Below are 23,424 nucleotides of genomic sequence, written 5' to 3'. Positions count from 1 at the left end.
CAAAGGTCCATCTTGTCAGAATATAGTTTCCATGATCTAGAATCCATGCAGACTTTACAGCCATGGATGTTCGCAGTGTTGCAGCTAGCTTTTTAGCTGTATTGGCTCCTTTTACTATTGTAAAAATGCAGGGCATTTTTATACAGATTCACATGACATCTGCTAACATGTCAGTAAGGCACAAGTGTTCTTTGATGTCCATGTAATGCCAGCATCCTATAGGGAATATTCCATGTACCTTATCAGTACTGCTTATATTATTTACATTGTGTGTGTGATATATGTTTTAGTAGACAAGTAAATTAACGGTGACATGCAAAATTGCTGTACAAATTTCTCTCTCATATAGCTTTATGTGTTGAAGGTTCCCAGAACACATTGAAAACAGTAGATTAACTTGTTTCTGCAGTTTTTAAGTTGTGCACATACAGCTCTTGTTTCAAATGGGCAGTGTAGATGTTCTTGTTGCTGTAATGCTTTACAGGCATAAGAGAAGCAGGATTTATAGTGTGGGGGAAGACTTCTTAATTAGGCCAACTTACTTAGCTGTGGGAAAATGTTAGCCCTTCAAGGCTGAAACAAAAGGTCCAATGGCAGAGTCTCCAAGTGCTTGTCCACTACAAATTCTGGAGTCTCTAACTTCTCTGAGGTGTTAGGACCTCACAATCTACCACCCCATTCAGAAGAGGGGTCAAGAGGAAAGGTGGCTGTGGAAGCTTTGCCTTTTCTAGTTCTTGCCAGGACACAAATGACTAGATTTGAGGATGCTTAGAAGATTTTCTTGCTGATGGCAGTTGTGTTAAAAAACAGGGTATTTCAGTAGTCATCATTGCTAGTTCAAAGTCACTTTAAGGATGATGTAATTGCATCGCCAAAGAAAATGGAAGCAGCATAGGTGCTACAAAATTACTTAATTTCTTATGCAGACATATTGTACTGTAACAGCAACATGGGAAAAGTAAAGAAACGGAGCAGGGGCTCTTTAATTAAGCCACTGTGATCCTCTTGTTTTTGCATTGTTCAAACGGGAGCCTTGAGCTTGAGGCAAAATTTCTTTTGGTGCATTTATTTCAGTGCCTGTAACAGTATTAAAATAAATGAAACATTTGGAGGGAAGTTATTTGAATTGACTTAAAAATACCACTAATTTTCTAAAATAATAACTCTATTTTAGCTGTGTGATTTTTTTTCAAATGCTCTTGATTACTGTATTCCCATGATGCTGTTTGCTGCTCCCCTTTGCTTAGTGTACTGTTACATGCATGCCATATTTTAGAAAAATATTTAAGTGAGATAAGACCATTTGATACAAGGAAATAAACAGTGTATTATTAGATTGTGCTTACCCCTGAAGATCTGAATCTAAAAGTCAGAATATCGTATTTATCCCAAAGATCGGTCTGAATACAGGGAATGTTTTGCATTTCTTAGTAAAAGGAATTTTACAGTAGGTTTTTGTTTAAAATGTGTAGTTGCAACATCCTGAAATAGTATTGTAACTGAAGCAGTCTTAAGGGGTAGTTTTCAAAAGGCTATTGTCCACAGGTTGCATGGCCCTGAGTGTTTTAAATGATTGATTTGTAAATATTTTTAATGAAATAACACAGTGGTAAAAGCAGTACTCTTCTGGGTGATGGCTTCAGTGCATTTCTCAGGTAGGTTTAGTTTTGCCTTGCTGCATCAATTGGGCCATACCATCCCAAAGCTTGTGCATCTGTGCAAATGAGCCTTGTATGCATAGTTGTGGAAAATTATTTGAACGTTTTTATCTAGCAGTCTTCCTAATAATTCACACTAACTTGTGCAACCAAACAAAATGGTCCCAAGAGAAACACTCCTTAAATCTACTAGGTTTGGCAGAGCATTTGTTGAAAGGAAGGTGTAGCCTAGCCTGGATGCTATAGGAAGACAGCAGACACGGGAATTCAGGGATTTTGTGTGGGAACGCGAAGCAAATCGGCAGACCCGAGTGGCAACCATGGCTCCTTGTGGTTGGAGACCCAGACTAAATCATATAAAGGAGAAGATTTAGCTCAGGGATTGGCAAGGGCAGGGAGCTAAGTGATTGTGCTGGAGGAAGCCAGCTGCATGCGCGGGCAGTGCTTCATATGCTGCTCTGAGTTTGCTTTGTGTAAAGCCTATAAAGAAGGCACTAGGAAGACTTTTACTGGAAGCCTGGTTGGATGGAAAACAGAGGAGATTTTTTTGCCTTTGCCCTGAAGAGAGAACAAACCTCTTTGTTTTATTGTTATTTATATATTTGCATCTCTGAGAAAGAGGCTAGCAACTTAATTTTAAACACTAGAAAATAGAAAAAACAGCCGTTTGTTTTATTGTTATTGAGTTCATGATGGCAAGGAAGAACAAGATACTTTGGGTGATTTAAGCCAAAAGAGAGTTCTGTGGTTTTTTTGCCTGGCTTTCTCTTGGGACAAAGCAGGCTTGGAGTTGGGACAAGGAGGTCCTAATGAGTATTTGTTTTTCCTTTTTGGCATGCCAAGATTTCTTGATGTGAGCGCCAAGACCAGGACTTGCTTCAGATGAGCAAATTCCCATGAAGCCAGACCTCTTCATGAACTGGTCTCTTCTAATCAATTCATGTCAGTCAGTCCACTATATCATACTGTGTGTAACAAGTCCCTGTGTATGTATTTTACACAGTCACACACACTTGGCCAGGTAGGTGTAAAATACCACTGTCCGCAATTCACTTTTTAAAAAGGAAAGATTATAAGGTGATCTTTGGAAACATGACAGTGCTGGGTGAAGAAAGTAAGCTTTAGGGTTTGTTTGTTTTTTTTAAACTGACTTCTGTGGTAGCATGTAACATTAACATGCAAAAATTGGAAGTTCAGGAGAGTATTAGTCAGCATGATTTATTAAGTCTTTTCATGTTTGGACAGAGGAGTTGTGTCACTGTAGAAGTATTTTTAAGGGCTTAGAGGTAAAAAAAAAAAAAAAAGGGAAAATATGTTTTCCAAGTGACACACATATTTGGAAATAAAAATATTCAGTAAGTTAAATTTTTAAGTTTCCCCTTGTGTTTGTGTTCAGTTTCTTAGAAACCTATAGAGAAAGTGAAGGGACTCCTATACCTTAGCTTGATCAAGAAAGGTGGGGACAGTTTGTGTAAATCTCTAAATACCTTTAATGTAATTTTAAAGCAGCTTTGAATGTGACAAGTGTTTAAGTGAATTATGTTGATAGACAGGTTTCATTAATTAAATTGATGTCATTTGGCGTCTTTAAACAGTTGTCCTGTCATTCTGGGCAGTGTAATTGGAGGTCAACACATGGTCTGCTTTACTTTGAAAGTAACCACTGTGCTTGTTTTAAAAGGGTGATGTCAGACCCCTTCACATTTGAATGTGTTACTGAGCAAAGGAGGGGTGTTTATTGCAATTTCTTGTCCTGGAAATGGCGCTTACTGTGTTTGGAGCCAAGGCACTTCGCCAGGCACTTTCCAGTGAAGTCTGGCTGCCAGAGGCACTGGGCCTCGTGGTGCGCCTTCAGCAGAAGTACTGAAATCTGTCCTTACCAGAAACCTTAAAAAAACCCAAACTGCAGAACAATTGCAACCTCTGAACACTATGGGTTGGGTTTCCTTCCTGGACCCACTTTTTGTCATGAGTGGCTGTAGAAGGAGAGGGGGAGAGGGGACGTGCCTGGTCCTTCCAGGTGCTCTCCCAGTGGCCAGGGGATGCGTGGCGCCCATCTGCCCTTGGCCTGGCTCAAGGGTCATGCGAGCAGGTAAAAAAAGATGGGGGTGTCTCGCTGCATTCAGGATACTTTCTGCCATAAAGATGAAACTCAGGAGGTTTGTAATCCTGGGTATTTCTTCTACTTGTGTGCAGTGCAGTGAACTGCTGAGGTGAGGTAACTGGCGAGATAACTAGGCCACCCACCCACTAACCTCTATTGTCTTACATGCCTACCACAATGAAATGATTAATAATTTTCTTTCCCACTCTGGCAGATAAAGGTAACCTCTCTTTGAGGTTAATTTGGCAGCTATCTCGGCCTTTTAATGAAGGTGCTGCAAGCAGAGTGGTTTCTTGGCAGCTCCCTGCTGGTGTCATGCGGAGTCTAAGGGAACTGAGCCCCCGTCACCTTCCCCACCTCCCCCAGCTTCCACTTGAAGTCGTCTGTACACTTCATACTGGCAGAAAGTCCTTTAGAAACACTTAGTTTGGGGGGCTTTTTGACAAGAGAGTGATGTGTTTGGCGATCTTTGCTGGCAGAACAAGCTGTAAGCTTTGACACTTGCTAGTGTTACTCCACACTCTTTGTAGATGTGATGGTACATCCTAAACTCAGTTCAGAGCTGTCAACAAACTCCAGATGAGGCACTTTGCCAGTGTCTTAATTTGTCCCTTTATCTGTTGCTATCAAGTTCTTCTATATGAAGTTGATGTTAAAGCAGCTTTCATCTTGCTGAAGGTAGCAATGTTTGAAGGAGGTTTATATATTTCCATTTCTAGTTACCTGTACTTTGCTCTTAGTCTTGTTTATTTTGAATATAACTGCCCTGAGTTTTGGCCCTCAAAAGTGGCTTTATCTTGAAAAATGTCAGTACAGAAAAGAGTTACTCAGGAGTAACAGTTGTTCTTTGACTACATGCAGGAGAGTGATCTGTGCTCTACCACGATCACCCTTTTGATAACCTTATTCTCCATGGACTGAGGTCACTACAGTATTAACTACCTTCCAGAGATTAAATTCCTTTTATATTTCTGCTCTGGAAGGCATTGGTAAATGTATCATGAAAAAGCATCTATTTCAACAGACGTGTAGTAGATGCTTCTGCAAGTGCCAGGGGTTTTAAAGGTAGCTTTGAAGTTGAAGAACTGAGCTGGCAGTTCCTGCCTGACTTGCAGAGATATATCTTTCATGATATGTAACTGAGAACAGGTAAATAATTATCTATGGTGCAGGTCCTTGGAATACTTGGCACAAAATAGTTTAATTATTTTAAGAGCTGGGTTTGAAAACAAAGCGCTCATGCAGCAGTTGGCTGGAGAGATGGAAAGTGATTTGCCTCCTATTTTCTCTTTTTCCCTTCAGATAATAAGATTTTGATGAAGAGGCGGCTGGTGGCTGGGTTGTGATGTGTTTTTATTGTTGTTGTTTCTTTTTTCCTTAACTATTCTTTCTCAAGGATGCATCCCTTTTACTGCAGAACATGCTTGTTTCTACAAGGCTTCTTCCTAGATAAGAATGGTAAGAGTTATCTGATGTGGTTGAAATAACCTAAAGTGCAAAATTATTTTAAGTTAATTAAAAGCAAGGTAATAGGAGTTGGGAAGACTCTTCAAATACTTCAAACTGTATTTCTTTTTTAATGATTTTTTTTTTTTTGAGTATGCAAAGAAACTAGTTTCAGAAAGAATGCTCAGCATTTGAAAGTGCAGGTAGCTTTTTCTGAAAATATAATAACTTTGCATGTTTTTGCAAACAGAGATTGGCCAACGTGCATGGCTGTGCCTCCTACAAGTGGCGTATTTTGAAATTAGTGTGTTGTTAGGAAGAACAGCCAAACCCTAGGGAATAATAAGAAGAAATGCTTCTGAATTTCTTACAAGAGACGATCTCTCTTGCTCTTTTATCTTTATGCTCTTGTATTGATGTCTGTGTTTTCATCCTTTTTAGAAGCAAGAACTCATTCCTGTCCCCTCCAAGGAGTCATGATGTTAAAATAACATATCTGAAGATTAGAGCAAGAGGTCAGCCTTTAGATTGCACTAGAATCTCCATGATCCCTTAGTTAGAAATAATGGACATAACATTTAATATGGATTCCTACAAGTTCAGGACCTAAGATTTCAGTAAAACCACCAGTTAGTTCAAGATGCATAATAATTCACTACAGTTGTCCATTCTAAATTGTCATATGGAGACTGAAATCTTTTCAGTACGTAGGAGTGCAAGTGGACCAACAAAGCAGATGCATGATGGAAAAACACGCTGTAGCATCCTACGTGATTTGGTCAGCTGTGCCTTTGATCCAGAAATTTTTTATTTTCTTTAAAAGATTCAAAAGATTCCTGACCAGCTCAGTGGGCTTTGCATCAGCCTCAGATCTCCATCGGCAAAATAGAATTGGTAATTCCTAGTGTCACAAGGGTGTGAGAATACATGCGGCGTGGGCTGCAAGGCAGCTACTGTGATGGAGCCCCTACAGCGTGACTGCAGTCCTCATGGTGTAGACTCAGTGCAGTTTGGGATATATGGAGTGGCCTTGAATGCTTGACAGAGTGGTGGTTTTACTGCTGCTGTTGCTGCTGTTGGCAAGAAGTATGTGGAGACAAAACAAAGCAGCAAAGCTGCCTTTCCCTCAAGCCTCTGGGCAGTCAGGGCAGTATAAACACCATCTGCAGTCCCTACAGGTGGTTAATCCCACCTATATACAGGGCGTATGTCAAAGCCATTGACTCTAGGTAATTCAATTTCTAGTAATTACCATACTGGAGACGATTTCCAGGAATGGAGTGTGCACAGAGGAGAAGGATGAAAAAAGGCACTACCACTAGAAACAGAGGGAACTGAGAACAAAATAACACCTTTTAAGTTCTGATTTATTGGATATCTATTCTGCTTGAATAAGCAAATATATATATTTGAATGAAAATCACAATATTTTATTCTTAATTAATTTAATAAATTGTGGGTTAGTTTTATTTATACCTATCCTAGAGTGGCATATGCTTTAACTGTTAACATTTATGTAACCAATATGCTTGATAAGACAATTGCAATATAGTTTCAATGGCTATAAGCTTTAAGAAAAAAATATTAAGCATACTTGCCTAGAAGAAGAGGAGGAAGTGTGGGCCTTTTTCATGTAATAAGTTTCAAGGCCTGATTTCCTTGACAAAGGCACTACAAATAAGGATTATGGCATACATGAAGGAATAGACTAGGTTTCCACACACAGAGATCTAATGAAAGTGAAATGAGACTGGTTAGAAGTTGCTGGATTTATTCAATGGGAGCAAAGTTTAAAAGCTTGTTAAGTTTAGTAGTGCAGTTTGTTTGGTTATGCAGCTGGAAATCTGGTTTTTTGGATACAAATAAAAAGTCATGCTTCAGGACAAAACATGAAAGCAAATTATTATTATGCCTACTGAGAGAAGTTTCAGCACTTTACATAAAAACAAACAAGCTTCCCACACACATACATTTTAAAGCTCTGTATGTGAACTGTAAATTGCTGCCAGGGAAAGTGCATGTTTTTATTTTAGTTGATATATTTTAATTGGATTTTAAGTGGCTCATAAATAAACTGCCTTCCATTAATACTTTGTCTCTTGTTTAATAAGTATGCAAACGTGTGGACTGCTTAATAATGAGATTGTTGGACATTATTGAAAAATTGATAAGCAGCCTCTCTTCTGTGTTATTCTCCCCTTTCTACATCTGTCAGTGAGATTTGATTTCTGATTTGTGTCATTCCCCACCATTTTCTGCTGCCTTGTGATAAAACTGTTTTCTTTTTTATTCTGTTTGAAAATGTCATTATTTTCTGTTGTTTGTCCAAATGCTCTTTTTTTTTTTTTTTTTTTCCAAGCAGTACACTGAGTGTAATGGCTGCTTTATATGCTTGCACGGAGGCTTAGTTGAGAGGGGGAAGAAAGAAGGGCAAATATCCTGCTCTAATTCTCTGCTGCATATGCCAAGCATCCTGGTACAAAACCAGCTCTCCTCTCTTTTCTGCTGAACAGAAATAGTAGTTGCAGTAAGAAGGCACCCTCCAGCCCTAAGGAGAAGGTCTGAGAAGCATGGCAAACAACCATACAAAATGACATTACAGGGGTGCAACTCTTTGGTATCAGTTGTTCAGGTCTTAGTTATTTAATAATGTAAAGGGTGGTTCCACAGCTTAATGGGCTGTTAGCTAAGCAGCTACAGGTAGCCCTGTGAATAGGTACAGCCACTCCCCTTCTCCTTTAATTATCCAGTTTTATCGTGTTTCCCCATCTACGCCTCTACTCTGCTTCTGAAGCTAGTTTTCTTACCCAGATGACTCCAACCCGCTGCTGCTCCACCCGGATGCTGCTACTCCTGCATGAAATGCAGATGTGTGAGTGGTACAGCTACAGAGAGCTGCCGAATGTACACAGAGCTGTTGCCTTGTGAAGCAGAGAGCTTTAGAAAACTGTTGCTGCTGACAGGCTAACTAGTGTTTTTTGCTAAATGTTGCAGGGGTTTACATTCCATGTAAAAGAATGGGAAAAATACAAATTGTAGGATTTCACCCTTGTTTGTGAATAATCTCATTGATGTTCCACTGAATGGTCAAAGAACGAAAGCTAGCAAATTCAGATTACTGCATATTTATATTATTAATTCCTCCATTATTCTGCTAAGAAATAACAGAGCACAGTTTCTCTGCAACTAAAAGAGAATGCAGAATTGGTTTTCACTTAATTGGCTCTTCTGAAATGAGCGTCTTTGAGAAGCAGGATGTTGTTAGTCCACTGTGTAAGGACAGTGTAACAGTACACCTAACACATATTCCAGAAACAGCTGGGGGGGGGAGGGGGAGGGGTATATTTGAGGGCTAAAAATAGCCTAATAGTTTTCAAAAAGAAATGAGAATTTACACAAACACAGTTTTGTCAAGAAGTCTGCACTAGCACATAAAATTAGTAATTGAAAAATTAATGTAAAAATGTTCACTGGAAATATTGTCTCAAAAAACATAGTTTCACCTCCGTTTGAAGTCTATTTCAATAGGCGAGGTCTTCATTCTGTGCTTGGAAAGCTAATAGAGTAAGAATAGGGTTCACTGAGCACGAAAAATACATGTTTAGCTTAAAAATTGAAGTGTAGTCAGCAATGTGTACTGAGGTTTGCTTTCCATTTTTTAACACCTGTGTAAGTTTTAAATGCTTTCAAAAGTGTTTGTAATTGTGTTAAATATTTGTAAGACTTATTTCCCTAAAGATAGTATTATATAAATGTAGCAGAATACAAATTGTCTTCACTTTTAGTTGCTTCTGTCTTTGGAAGAGGTTCACGTTTGTGAGACAGTTCCGTGAGATGTTAGTCTTGCAGCTGCTGTCAGTTGAAATTTTATCAAGATTCTTATCACTTCTTAAATTCAGTCTAATAGTGTGAAAAGTATATCAGACTCATCACATAGCTGTGAAATGTAAGATTTTAAGAAAGAACAGTGCTCAGCCCATAGAGGCAATCAAGTACCTGGAGGAAGTGGTGTCAGGACAGATACTCTGTTTAGAAGGAAATAGCAGAGGAGAGTCCTTACTGTGCGCGAGTTTCATCCTGAGTGTTGTTGAATTGCTGAAGTTTTGTTTTGTATTTCTAAAAACAACTACATCATATGAAATGGCACTGCAGCATTTCCCAAGCACAGTGTACCCACGCGGGTCTTTCAGCTTACTTTCACGCTAACTTAAGTTATGACTCAGGAGAGCATTTGCAAACGTTCGTTAGTCCATTCCTGTTTGACGTTTGAGCAGACATATGTGTATACACACACACACATACACATATACACAAGGCCTTTAATCCTCATAGTTTGCAAAGCAGAGGGTAGTTGGTGATGATGAAGGCTGTATGATACAGACGACTGGACTCTTCTTTAAGATCTTATGCAAAGCACTCTTATCAATCCTTGCATCATCTAATTCCCATGTGCATTTTTGGCTTTAACTTCAGCAGCTACACTGTTGCCTTCTTTTTACAATCCTGAAAGAGGGAACCAACCAAGGCCACTGTTTGATCAAATTGTGCCTGGTATTGCTATATGCAACTGCTTTGCTGTTGCATTTGGGTTTTCATATTAGAAAAGAAAATCAGAAAGAAATAATGTATTCTGTTAAATCCTTTTATGGGGAGGATCATTAAATTCTGAACTTGTTTAACCAGAGAACTATGTAGCTTTTCTCTTGTCCACCTCAAAGGGATAAAAAACAAGATCAAACAACAAATACCAGTGCAAGGGGAAAGCCTTACCAGATTACTGGAGAGCACTTAAATGATGAGGTAGATATGCTTGACACCAAGAAACTAGCAATTTGCCTCAATTTCCACAAAATGTACCTTTTCCTTTAGGTGTGTAAAATTAATTAGGAACTCGCATGTTAAGCAATTGGACTTTCCATGGCACTTGCAAATGATCATTTAAAATACCAATTTTAAAAGTTACAAAGCTTCTGCAGGTAGCTCTCCAGGAAGAGCAACTTTCTGTGAATACTTTCTGTATTTTCTGTGAATTTATTTTGTGGATTAATAGGTAACTCTGCTCTCATCCCGTTTGTCTTATCACAGTCTTACCTCACAAGTAATCCCCTGAAGTTCTTTATCAGAGGTTTTAGGTAGTCCTTGGCCCACTGCAGTTAGAAGTGGTGGAGCCAGGGGCAAATACCTGCCCGGAAAGTTTGAGAGAGCAGCTGTGAACTGGTAGGGGGCAAGGCAAGCTGGCTCCAGGTGTTGTGAAAGCTGTCTCAAAACTTGCACTGTGCTTAAGTCTTGTGTGCTATGCACAGGGGTGGTCCTAGCAGGCAGAAGTATCTTACAAGCTGTCCCAGTTCAACCTCAGCCAGCAACCCAGTACCATTAAGCCGCTCGCTCCCTCCCCCCACCCCCAGTGGGATGGGGAGGAGAACTGGGAAAAAGAGAAAACTCATGGGTTGACATAAGAACATTTAATAGTTGACATAAAATGGAATATTATTATAATAACAACAACAACAATTGTAATGAAAAGGGGAGAGAGGGAGAGAAGAATAAAATCAAAAGGGGAAAAAACCAACAAACAAGTGGTGCACAGTTCAGTTGCTCACCACTCACTGCCCGATGCCCAGCCGGTCCCTGAGCAGGGATCGGAAGGCCCTGGCAAACCCACCCAGCTTATACAGTGAGTATGACCTTCTATGGTATGGAATATCCCTTGGGCTAGTTTGGGGCAGCTGTCCCCGCTGTGTCCCCTCTTGGCTTCTTGAGCCTCTCCAGCCCTCTCGCTGGCAGGGCCTGAGAAACTGAAGGGTCCTTGACTTAGTATAAACATTACTTAACACACTGATGCTTTTAGTTGGTGTTATCAACATTAATTCTTACACTAAACCCAAAACACAGGATTGTACCAGCTACTGAGAAGAAAATTAACTCTATCCTGGCTGAAACAAGGACACAAACTCATGCCAAAACACTTATTCCTCTGAATGGTCCATCTGTTAACGTTATTCTGGATAATAAAGCAAAGCAAAATGCTTGGTGGAGTTTTATAAATACACAGATATTGTCTTCGTAAGATTTTTCCGGTAAGGCACGCGACTCCTTGAAGTTAATATTCATAGGTAGCAATAAAAGGAGGGGAAAAAAAAAGCCCAATTACAAGATCTAGTTTATCTGCACAGAAATAAAATCTTTCAGAAAATAACCTTGACTTGGGAAGGCGTCTCAGGCTGAATTTTGATTTTTGAACTTGTTGCAATATGATACTGCAAAGGATGAGGCAGATACCTAGTACAGTTGCATGTTCAGTGATCTGTTGGTTAAAGTAATTTCTTCTTGTTGCTTAAGAAAAAGTACATCTTTTAAGTCTATGTTAATACTCCAAGGCTTTCAAAACACTTAACAAGCCTGGCATTTGCAGGCTGGTAGTATGTTTTGCATAATATCAATAGCTTGTCTTTGTGGCCCATGGGAAAAAGAAATCCTTTTCTCCTTTGTGGTGCATTCGTACAGGCCTTCTGCCCAAGATGATTGCAAGTGGAAACACTTTTTTTCTTTTGAAATTTTAATTCCAGCAGGCTAGGTGTGTTGTTGAAGCTTCCAGTATATATCTAGCCAAAAAAGTTTCGCAAAACCTACGTGAATTTTAGTGGGTGAGTCAGTTGGGTTTTTTTGTAATTTTAGGAAGTCCTTGATGGAATATATTCAAATAGATGCAAGAAATGCTGTTTGATTTCCTCAGATGGTTAAATTGTGATTTTTGTTAACACTGCTTTGGCTTGGTGCACTCTGTTTCCTAGTCAATTGAGGATGAATTTGGACAGAGGAGCTGGCAAGGCTATGGTATTTACATAATGCCTCTTTTTTCTGTGAACCCTGAATGTGGATGGAAACAGTCTCTAATCTTCTTAGTGATCTAAGCAAAGATTGAATGCTTTGGGTCAAGCTGGGTTTTGGATAGGCTCAGGGAAAAAAAAATATCCCAACTCTTCACAATGATTGCAAATGGAAATAATTACAGACCAAGCTAGTTAACGTTTCAGTCGTTGATAACGTTTTTAATATTTCACCAGTTTGTAAAGACCACATAATCTGTTTTCAGCCATACTTTTTGAGACTTCTTGGAAGCAGAACAAACAGCCCTTGTATTAAGCTCTGGGCACTGTTTGTGTTCATTCCCCTTAGGATAGTTTTAAGTTGTATCATGAGGGATGAAAAGGCAAGTGTCAGAATAAGCAGCATACAGAGGCATCCTTTCCTCGATGAACTCTGAATGGCTGGAAAAGACTGCAGAGCTGATCTTAATCCTTCTTATGCCATGACTGCCATGGTATGGTAAGAGGAGGCGTTGTTCATTAGGTGGCTGCCCTTTCATATCTCAAGTATTAAAATACTCTGTGATTTTTGTGGTGTTTGTTACAGTAACATAGCATTTCAAACACTACTATCATAAAATTAAAGATATGATTCAAATTTTTAAATTTTTTTTTACAGTGGATAAATGCCCTGAACTCGGGCTGGAAGTGACATTTCATACTTCATTTGCCTTGCCTAGATTTTGCAGTATTTCTTCATATAGAAGTTATAGCTTGTCAGGTGCTCTGAACAACATGCAAGTACAGTATATTACAAGGGGTGGGGGGCGCGGAAATCACTGTCCTAATTGCATTTTCCTTTTTCTTCAGACTTACCTTCCAATCCAAAAATTTTTGCGAAGTCACTTGACTTAATGTTGCCACAAGGGGGTCTTTTTATGTAATGCATCTTGACATAAGATCACTCAGAGACTGATTTTTCAGAACACGAATGTTAGTAGGAGCTGCTGGCCCTCATTTAATACCTGCAGCCTAATGTTTACAAACCAAATGGTTAACTTGTTATGTGATTGCTTTTGTAACTGAGTTCAACAGCAGGTGTTCAATTCTTTTTTTGCTTTACTTCATGTTCAATAATAGAATCAAGATTATATCCATCCCCTGCTTGAAATTGCCGCCCTGCATTTTATTAACTTTCTGAATATTTGATGTAAATTGTTTCTAATCAACATGCTTTTACAATCAAGAAAAAAATATTTTTAAAAACCTGTGTGCAATCTTTATAATAATAAAATTTTATTCTCAGCTACGAAGATTTGTGCCATTTTAGGACCTTTTTGAAATTGCTGTTACTATTCTTATTGTTGTAAGCAGTATACTTCAGAATAAAATGCTCTTTATCTGTACTATAATTAATAATCAGAAATAGCTTACTGAAAACATAGTAAGGCAGGTAAAGACATGATTAGTTATTGAGATAAAGGAACACAAATTAACCATGCTTAGAATTTGGTCTTTTAAATGTTCTGAATTTTTCATTAAGTCAAAAAAAAATATTTAATAGCTTCTGTTTCTTTGGTATGTGTTGTCATTGTAGCACACAGTAGAGGTGCATCTGTTTCAGTTTTTCTCCTTTTACCTGCAAAGGAGATTATATGATTGGTTAAAAAAGAAAAAAAAAAAAAAAAAAAAAAAAAGAAAAAAGGGGAGGGGGAAAGAAAAAGGAAGAAAAAAGAAAGGAGGAAACAAAAAAAATGTGGGTTTTTTTTCTGTCAATTATGCTCTTGTGATTGTTGAGAAATAAATCTGAAGAGTTTAAGAAAATATTTGCCATCATTGTAAAGCAGTATAAAATTTGAAAGGGAGGGATCAAGGGCAGGTTTGTGAACGTCTGCTTTGCATTTCCTGTATATAAGGAAAGTATATAGAAAGGAAGGAGAATATATACATGCAGGAAAATACATAAACTTTCCTTAATACATACTGGTTTTTTTACCACTGAAAGGAGATAGATATATATATATATGGCTACAATAATGACAACAGGATATTTCAGGAGCCCAAATTGTGCTTGTAAAAATCAAAGTTGTTGATGAAATCTGACCACTGAATTCTGTATTGCAGTATTAATTGGAAGAAATAAAAGACAACAAGAGCCTATGGCCTTAAAAAGCAACTTTTCAGTGAGACTGAGCCAATCTAAATCTGATTGCAACCAAAAGCCGTTGTTCAGCCCTTCCATCCTTTCCCCACTCTGGCAGCATGTTCCCCTTGCTCCTTTTTGCCTGTGCTATTACATGTGTGTCTGTGCCATGAATAGTATTTGTCTCCCGCTCCACTTCCTTTGCGTTGTTAATTTTTCTCCAGGTGAGTAATCCTCTCTGAGTTAGGGTGTGAACTCTGGTGCCAGCATAAGGGCATCAGTAGACTGTACAGCTGGAGGCCACAGGACCGCACCCTTTAGTGGCAGTATGGATTTTAATCAAACTGAAAGCAATACGAAGAAGCAGCCCAAGCTTTACATGCATTGTGCCCCCTGTAACCACAGTGTTCGCTGTAGTGACAGGAGAGATTTAGACAAATATGCCACTAGGCTAATTAAGGACTCTTCTCCTAAAGAGGCTTTTGTCTCAAGCTTTAGTTCTGGAGATCTGAAGGTAGCCACTTGCTGCCTCAGGTTTTGGTTTGTTCTTATGTTTCGCTCTATAGCTGAAAATACAGCTATATATAAAATAAACAGCTATTTTAAAACCACAGCAACAAGACAAATTTTAAGGCTGTGGCTGAGATTTTGTTTTATTTGAATATATACACCAGTATGATATATGATATGGGTGCTCTGGTTTTGGCTTTGGGTTTGGTTTTTTTATTTAAAATTGTTTAGGGAACAAATTGTAGATGTTATTTTGTTCTGTCCATTTCCAGCCAAGATTTCCAGTACTTACAGGCGATGGATTTGACTTAGAGGAAAAAGATATTACAACTATTAGCATCAGTGCTGAGCTATGCTACAATAGTTTGAGCTGGATGTTCATGAAGCTGGATGTTGCTCATGCCACTCAGGTTCCCTGTTTGGAATATAAAGGCTGGTTTCAGTGAAACTTCTCTTGTCAGAAATGGGAGCTGCACATTTTACTCTAAAAGCGATGCTGGAGTGACTGCTTAACAGTAGTTGTGAATGCTTATTAGTGATTTGAGTAGGCTTTCAGAGTTCTGCAGGTTCAGCGTACATGAAAATATCTATCAATGTTTCTTTACGTCATCTGTGCCTATGTCTGGAAACATTCATCAGTATCTGAGGTGAAGCAGTAAGCGTGTGCTTCCATGGCTCTTGCTGATTTGTAAAATCCTTGTACTGCTTGAAATAAATTAAATCGGAGTCTCAGCTTGACAATTACTCTTTACTTTTCTCCAATGCTTCACGCTTCCATGCTTTCATAAACAATTCTCTTCCACATTCATAGGAAGCTAAACAACCGTTACCGTTAAAGCTTGTTTTGAATAAAGCACGTTTTCCCAAAAATTGATACTGCAAGGTTGCTTTTTTCTCCTTCACAATTATGTTTTTTTGGTTTGGTTTTGTTGTTTTGTTTTGCTTTTTTTATGAAAAGGCCATGTCTTGGTTTTCAGTTTCCCAGTGTGTTGTTAACCAGTCCCCTTACCATCTTCATAGAACTCTTCTCATAAAATAAATGGGAGAGAATGTTTAGAAGATGCACCGAATTTCTGCCTGAACTTAAATGTCTTTAGGGATTTTTGTGCCCTAGATATTCTGCTGCATTTGCTTTCATGCTATCATGCTCTGTAGCATTAATGAAAGCAATGGGGCACTGTTTTGATATTGCTGTTTATTTTTCTTTCTAGCTGTGTGCTGCCCACCTGCCAACCCGATCAGAGGCACCGAATCACTATCAAGCAGTATGTCGGGCTCTTTTTGCTGAAACAATGGAACTGTACACTTTTTTGGCCAAAATTAAAAGTGCAAAAGAGGTAAGCAGTCTGAGAAGGTTTTCTGCTTTTGAGCTCTTCACTGTGTGAATTAGGCTTACAAAATCACTTCTGTACCCAGCCAGTAGTGAATGTCAGATGCTTGAGGAAATTGTCTGAGGAAATTTATAGATGTCTTGTAGAAATAGTTATTAAATATGACTAGTCTATTTGAGAGTAAACCAGAAGTTTTTCTTGGAGGGTTGCACGTTGCATACTTGCATGCATGTATGCTATGTATTTGAGTCAAAAATCTTCCCTGGTGTTTCAGGGATGTTGTGGAGCATCAGAGCTTTGCCTGGTGTTCCTCAGCATCTTCTCATGCCTTGTCTTTGGCTGAGAATTATCTGAGATTCTTCTTGCTCATGTTTTGTCCACAGTCAGCAGCTTTCCTTACCTTTGATGTATGAATGGCTTGTTTGTCTGTCACATAGGCTTCACAGTACAGCCAACTTAAAAAAGAGAAATTTCCACCCGTAGGTCATGATGCTTGTGTTCACTGCCTGCTTGGCTGTTGCTGTTGAGTGAAAGGCCATCTTGTGAACCACTGCAATTAAATGGTCTGGCTAAAGAGTAACGTTGAGGGTGGGTGGATGATTTTTTATGAAGATAGTTTCAGTGATCTGGCCTGCAGAATGGCTCCATAAAGTCGCATTAACACAGTGTGGTTGTTGGTTACATTGGAAAACTGGTGGATGAGAGGAAGGACAGGAAGGGAAACATGCTTCTTAAAGCTGGTTTCTTCACCGAAGCCAGCTTGTCAAGTAACAATGCTTTCATAATTTTTCCTTTTAATAAATCCCTGAAGGATTTTCTTTTCTTTTGTAAGTCAAGATCTACAGTACCTTTTGAAAACCAGGATAAGATTTTACAGGCTGATGTCAAAATTTTGCTGCTGAAAGAGGCAGACCTGTTCTACCCACGCATACATGCTCCCACTTTTTCCTTCATCTGGTTCTGGGAAACAAAACACAACAAATAATAATAATAATAAAAAAAGTAGTAAGTAATTCCTTGTCAGGTTAATGAGCTGAATCAGCTCATTAAAGGGTCAGATGTGCCTCAGAGCAGCACAAGAGAGCATTTATCCTTACGCTGGTGGTGGGAGACGCAAACCAGTCAGAGGCATAAGGAACTGGTGCTGTCTTTCCTTCCTGGTTGAGATGCATCCATCCAAGGCAGAAGAATCCTTCAGAAGTGCTTTTGTGTTGCATGAGGTCAGGTTTCACCTCCACTTTTCATCCAGTCCTATTCAAAGTGAAAGCAATTTTAAAACTGAAGCAGTGTCATACAAGGATAACTTCAACAGTGTGGGCAGGGCTGAAGAGCCACTTGTTTTCTGAAGTGCCCGTGTTACGGTTCATTTGCGTCCAGTGCTCCTGATACAGCCAGCAGACAGGATACAGTGTCTCTGTGCTAAATCTGTCTCCTGAACCTTGACCTCATTAATTTCACATCTCATATTTTGACTGCTCCTTAGTGTTCTGACTACTGGTTTACTAACAGAGGGACCTGTGCTGGAAACGCCTCAAGTAACAGCTATTGCAAAGTCCATGTTGAGACTCAAAGATAAGACTCTTTGCAGTTCTTTCTGCTCAGAGAGGACTTAACGTTTCCAGTGGTTCTTGAACATTCTGGCTACAGTGAGCAGTAATAAGGCATCTCTGTTGTCAGTGCCAAAGTAAAATATTTGGTTAATAACCGTTTAAAATGAAGTCTTAACAATAATTCTTCTAAAATATATTAAAAAAGTAGAAGGGTCTTTTGGATTTACAGAATATTTAATCACCTTGTAATTGGACATAAAAACTCCAGAACATCTGATCACACCATAGACCATACTATGAGTTAATCCCAAATGAAAGAAACCATTTGCTTCTCAAAGGCTGTTAGGGATTGTTTCAAAGCACATGTAGGTCAAAGGAAGTAATCCTTGTAGATGGAATTTTGGCCCTACTGAAATCAGTAGGACTTTTATGCTGCACCTAACTGAGGCCAGAAATCAGATCTTTTGATTTTATTTTAGTCTGGATCAGTCCCCCAGTAGTCATACAAGAAGTGACTAAGAAAATTATCTTACAACCAGCTTCTGGAATCTGAATACTTTGGTTTTATGATGCACTTGATCCTTGCTTATGTCTTTTATCCAACTATAGATTTGAAATGTATTTAATTTTGAAAATAATGTAGTGTACAAATTAAAAAATGGGTATAAAGAAAATATGAGGCAGAAAGCTGTTAAGTCTTGTTACAGCATTTTAAAATGACCTCTGGTTTATACCTGAGGCAAGCAGGAATCATATGATCACACTAGGTATGTGCCAGTAAAAGGTGTGGTATTGTTTAATATGCTCTTCTCTCTTGCAAATACATAGTTAATTCATGAGGAATATGGTTAAATAGTATTCAAGTAAATAAATTCCTTTTTCTTTTCCTTTTGTTACTGTCACATGAGTATTGGATATAAAGGAGAAAAACACTTAATACTTCAGTAAGGTCATTTTATTGTCATGAATTTGTGGTGACTGCGCTGGCTGATAACTAGGGACACCCCCCAACCCTCACCCTCCCCAAGTTACATACATCAGCTCCAAGTAAAAAAAAAAACTTAGACTGTGTTTGCAACAGTAAAGGTGTCAGGAATTTTAAACTGTTAGTTTATTTCAAAAACTGACAGCTTTATTTGAAGATCTTCCTTTAGAATCCCTCAGACCTAGATGCAGTTGTGGACTCGAGATCAATGTGAAATTTAAAACACTAAAAAAGGGGGGAGAAATCCTCTAAAATTACTTAAAATAAATTTCCTATGACTAAAAATTACTTTGAAATTCCTTGGATTCTTTCTAGGTTTGCTGTATGGGTTTGGTGTCTGGGTATCTGTTTCCTAGGTATATGAAGTTAATAGTTTTTGTTCAGTAGGTGCTTAAACAGCCAACTTCACTGTAGTGGAAGAAGGAGAATTTTTCTCTTTAGAAATTCACTTGCTAGGAGTGGACCAAATCTGACCTATTTTATACTACAGCCCAGGACAAGTTTAGAAGGGAAGCAGACTGTGGAAGAGGCAGGAAAAATATTGCTGTGATGCGGTTTTCTATTTGGCACTATAAAAACTTGTCAGCATTTGAAAGTTACAGGATTTCATGAGAGATAGATCAGGAGGGATAGGCCTATAGGGTTGTAATATGTTTTGTTACTAGTATATATACTGAGTAGTCATGTGCTTTGCAGTCTATCATGTGAACATCACTGTTACATAACAAATGGAGTGTAGCTTCAGAAAGTGTTTTATTGGCACGCATTTGAGTGAGTGCATTAATCAGAAATGATGAAGCAATGAGTGAGCTGTTCAGGCTATCTCAGTGGATGTCAAATAAAATGTTTTAAGCACTTTGTCACATACTTGATGCCATGTGGCTTTTATTTGCAGTCTGATTATCTGTGTATGAAAGGTCAGCAGGAAAGCTGACCTGGAGACAGGGAGATGATACTTCCATTCTTAAAGAGAATGAAATGTTTGATGTGGTGGATGCACAGAACAGGGCTCCGGAGTTGAGAAAAGTGTGATACTACTATTGCAATAGTAAAAAGTAAAAATAAATAGAGCAACAGTAGTAAAAATACAGATTTCTGTGGAATAGCAGCCGCAACTCCAAAGGTAGGGTTGAAATTCGGTTAGCTAACGTTATCTAACTTTGCATCTTTTTGCAAGGTGAAGTTTTTTCTGCAAGTTCACTAGGGTGATTTTTCAGCTTGCTGGCAGCATCTGTATGCTGCTCAGGCTCTGTGAAATGTGCCCTTGCTGCAGACCCACCCTGGGTACCATCTGCTGCCATCCAGAAGTGGTCTTTTGATGGGCCAAGACCTCCTAACTCTGTGTCCTGCTGTTTAAGCATTTACAGCTGATGACAAAAATGGAGTACAGCTCGTGTCATCTCAAGCAGCGAGCTTTTAAAATCGCAGTAGGAAAATTCCACAATAAAGGGGATCACTCCCGTTTTTCTTTTCTTTTCTTTTCTTTTTTTTTTTTTTTTTTAATTGTTTGTGTGGAAGAATAGTCAACAAGGTGGAGGAAATGCCTGTGTGTGGCGAGGGGGAAGGTAGTTTGAATATCTGCTACAAATGGATCATATGTAAAAGAAAAGATTCATCTTTTTCAGGATCATCCAAAAGTCACTGAGATCACCTTTATTGGCACATAGCCATAGGCAGAACTGTAGGTGCAAATAAGAGATGTCCATGAGATAAAGCAAGTGTTCCTGCTGGGGGAGTATCTGAAAAGGTCACACACATTGCTCAGAAGTAGCATCAAGTGTGACTGAGAGACAGGGAGAGATTATGCAAGCACAGGAATGCAGAAATTGCTGCTCTGAATCGGACCAGGGATCTACCTGGTCTGCTATTTTATTGAGGGGATATCTGCCCTAGTTCTCCTTTAGCTCCCTTTTACTGCCCAGTCTTGCCTTTGGGTTAATGCTTCACGTGTGCTTAATGGCTGAGTGAGCCAGCAATGTGCCCTTGTCGCAAAGAAGCCTTACAGTGACATGGGCTACACTGGGAGAAATACTGCCAGCAGGCTGAGGGAGGTGGTCCTTCCCCTCTGCTCAGCACTGGTGAGGCCACACCTGGAGTGCTGGGTCCAGTTCTGGGCTCCCCATTATAAGAGACACATGGACATACTGGAGAGTGTCCAGCAAAGGGCCACAAAGATGATGGAGAGACTGGAGCATCTCACGTGTGGAGAGACTGAGTGATCGGGGTCTGGTCAGCCTGGAGAAGAGAAGGCTCAGGGGAACCTCATCAGTGTCTATAAATACCTGAAGGGAGGGCGCAAAAAGGACAGGGCCAGGCTCTTTGCAGTGGTGCCCAGTGCCAGGGCCAGAGGCAGTGGGCACACACTGCAACACAGGAGGTTCCCTCTGAACTTCAGGAAACACTTTTTTTCCTGCGAGAGTGACCAAGCACTGGCACACGTTGCCCAAGGAGGTTGTGGAGTCTCCATCATTGGAGATACTCAGAAGCCACCTGGACGTGGCAGCTGGCCCTGGGTGGCCATTCCTGAGCAGGGAGGCTGGACCAGCAGGCCTCCAGAAGTCCCTTCCAGCCTCAAACATTCTGTGAATCTCTGAGTGGTACCAGTAAATGGTGATGCCAGCCTCTAGCAGAATTTGTGAGTAGGCTGTGGGTGATAAACTCTACAACAGGCACAGCTGGGGCTAAGAGCCACCATGTGATGCTGGCCAGAATAAAATACAAGCGGTGTCCAGTAGGCATGTGTGTCATGTTTATGGCAGTAGGTTTGACTTATATGTCAAAAATGTTTAGAGATTGATGTACACCCTAATGCATCAAGATTAATTAATATTCCTTCCAAACTAATTAAGACTTCATATATTTTTGTAATTGGCTACATCTTCAATTGCAGTGAAAGTCCATGTGCATCAAAAACTCGTCCATAATTTCATTATCCACAATATGCCTTGTAATTAAGTTTTTGGTAGAATACAGATAAAGCTCCCAATCTGTCATCTTTGTACTGTTCTTTTAAATCACGTTGCCTTTCATTTATGTTCTTTCTGATGTAAAAACATAAATCATTAAGTCTGCCTGGATATATTTTGGTCTGATCTGTATAAAAACATAAACATACAAATTCTAATTAAGTACATGAGTATAAATGAAATTTTCTTTCTTTTTTTCCTGGTTTTGTGCCATGCAAAGACTCAATTGAAAAACAGTTAATTAAAAGTCAAGTGTTACTTTCCATTTAACATGGCTATATTGGTGTATTAAATGTAGAAAATATGATAATAGAGGTAGTTAATAGATACCTAAAAAATGTTAATGGGTAACTTATTTGGGAAATATGGTCATTAGCCAAATTACTCTTAATAGTCTTATGACTGTTAAAGCTGTTAAATGCCCTGCTGCTTGGATTTTCAGAAAGCACAGCTGAAGAAATAAATTGATTCACAAACTCTTCTGTTCATAGCTTCAGATTTGCCTACACTTCCAGGCTTCCAGTGACTCCACTTCTGCAGCTGTGGTGTTGTCAAGTTTGCAGCCCCATCGTGATCTGTTTGATCCCTCAGTTTAGGAGCTTTAATAAGGGAAAAGGCTGCTGCTTTGGTTTTGTGGGAGTTTTGTGGTTGGTTGGTTGTGATTTTTTTAAAGGCGTTCTCACTCAAGAAGTGTTACATGCACTTGGTTTGAGGTTTTTTTGCCTCTTCTTAAACAGTTATGTTGAGCAGCATGGTGACTATTGGCCTTTCCAGGGCTGATCAAAGTGCATCGACTCACACCACCGCATAAGAAGAACTTTGGTATCCGCTCGAGAGGTTTTCAGGGACCGATTTAACTGATCCTATTCCCATGTTTGAATCAAATGGTGTTTGGGTCTTTTCAAAGAACTAGAGTGATGCTGCTGGCTAAGCCCTTGGAATTTAAACCCAATTTGGATAGCTGAACATATGTAAAAGCAGTTTTTCCCCTGTGTGCAGGTTATATATTTTTAATTGAGCCTAGATATACAAGAATATTTTATTAGTTTTGCAGACAGCAGCGTAAGAATTACTTGCGTCAGCGAACAAATGATTCCTGATTAAGAATATAAACTAGAATGAGCAGTAGACTGTGTTCTGCAATTCGTGAAAGGCAAGTCCAGATCCAGATTCCTGAGAATAGTCTTCATTAAAACATTGCATTTTAAAGAGCATTTTGTGGAATCGAGTCTTTGACGCTGTGCTGACAAGTGTCTTATATAAACTCCCATCTGTCACCAAGCACAGGAGAGTGCATCTCAAATGTGGGACACGCAGCAGCAAATCAACTGCCTGCTTTTAATAGTGCAGCAAGACGTTTGAAGACATTTGGTATTTTTATTACTAGCTTTTCTCACAAAATGCAGTTCTTTTAAAAAAATGGCCAAATGCTGTAACGGTTTAAAAAAAGCCAAAGCCGTTGAAACTTCCTACACATCCAACCCTTATTTCCTGAATGAACACCCAGGCTGCAATAGGGGAATGGGGTCTGTGGTATGGGTCTGAGGTTCTAGGATCGTTTAGAAAAACCCTTATAAGACACTTCTGCTTTCTGAAATGGAAATCCATTTAGGCCATGTATTTATTATACTGTATAATAGCTTTTCTTAAGCCGTTGTCCCAAGGGTAAGTACAAGTGGCTAGGCTACAGCAGCTGAGGTTGCTTGCAGGTTTTGTATCACTGTTAAGTTCTGACAAACGGTCTATTGTATTTTAGATGTGTTGGTTTCTGCAGTTTACAGTTGAAACAGATGCTGAAACCCACTGATGCTGGCTGGGGGTGCTGGAGGGAAATTATAAGATTTCATTTTGTCTAGAGGTCTAAACATAATCATTTGTCACAGTGAATTTATTCCTTCCTAAGTAGCACCTGACAGGTGGAGAAG

The 23,424-nt window shown here is 39.2% G+C and overlaps 1 protein-coding gene across 4 annotated transcripts in view; it reads left to right on the top strand.

Moving 5' to 3' along the window:
* SPIRE1 (spire type actin nucleation factor 1) overlaps window positions 1–23,424 on the top strand; it is a 133,588-nt gene that overhangs the window by 67,302 nt on the left and 42,862 nt on the right. For all 4 annotated transcript variants that reach the window (XM_080378101.1, XM_080378099.1, XM_080378100.1 and 1 more), the window contains exon 4: window positions 15,879–16,004. In XM_080378101.1, the coding sequence (XP_080234227.1) occupies window positions 15,879–16,004 (126 nt within the window). The remainder of the gene's footprint in view (window positions 1–15,878; window positions 16,005–23,424) is intronic.

Source organism: Falco punctatus (assembly GCF_963210335.1).
Source record: "Falco punctatus genome assembly, chromosome: 3".
Taxonomy (NCBI): domain Eukaryota; kingdom Metazoa; phylum Chordata; class Aves; order Falconiformes; family Falconidae; genus Falco; species Falco punctatus.
Note: the sequence above shows the minus strand (reverse complement) of the source record. Positions and strands in the feature narration are given on the sequence as shown.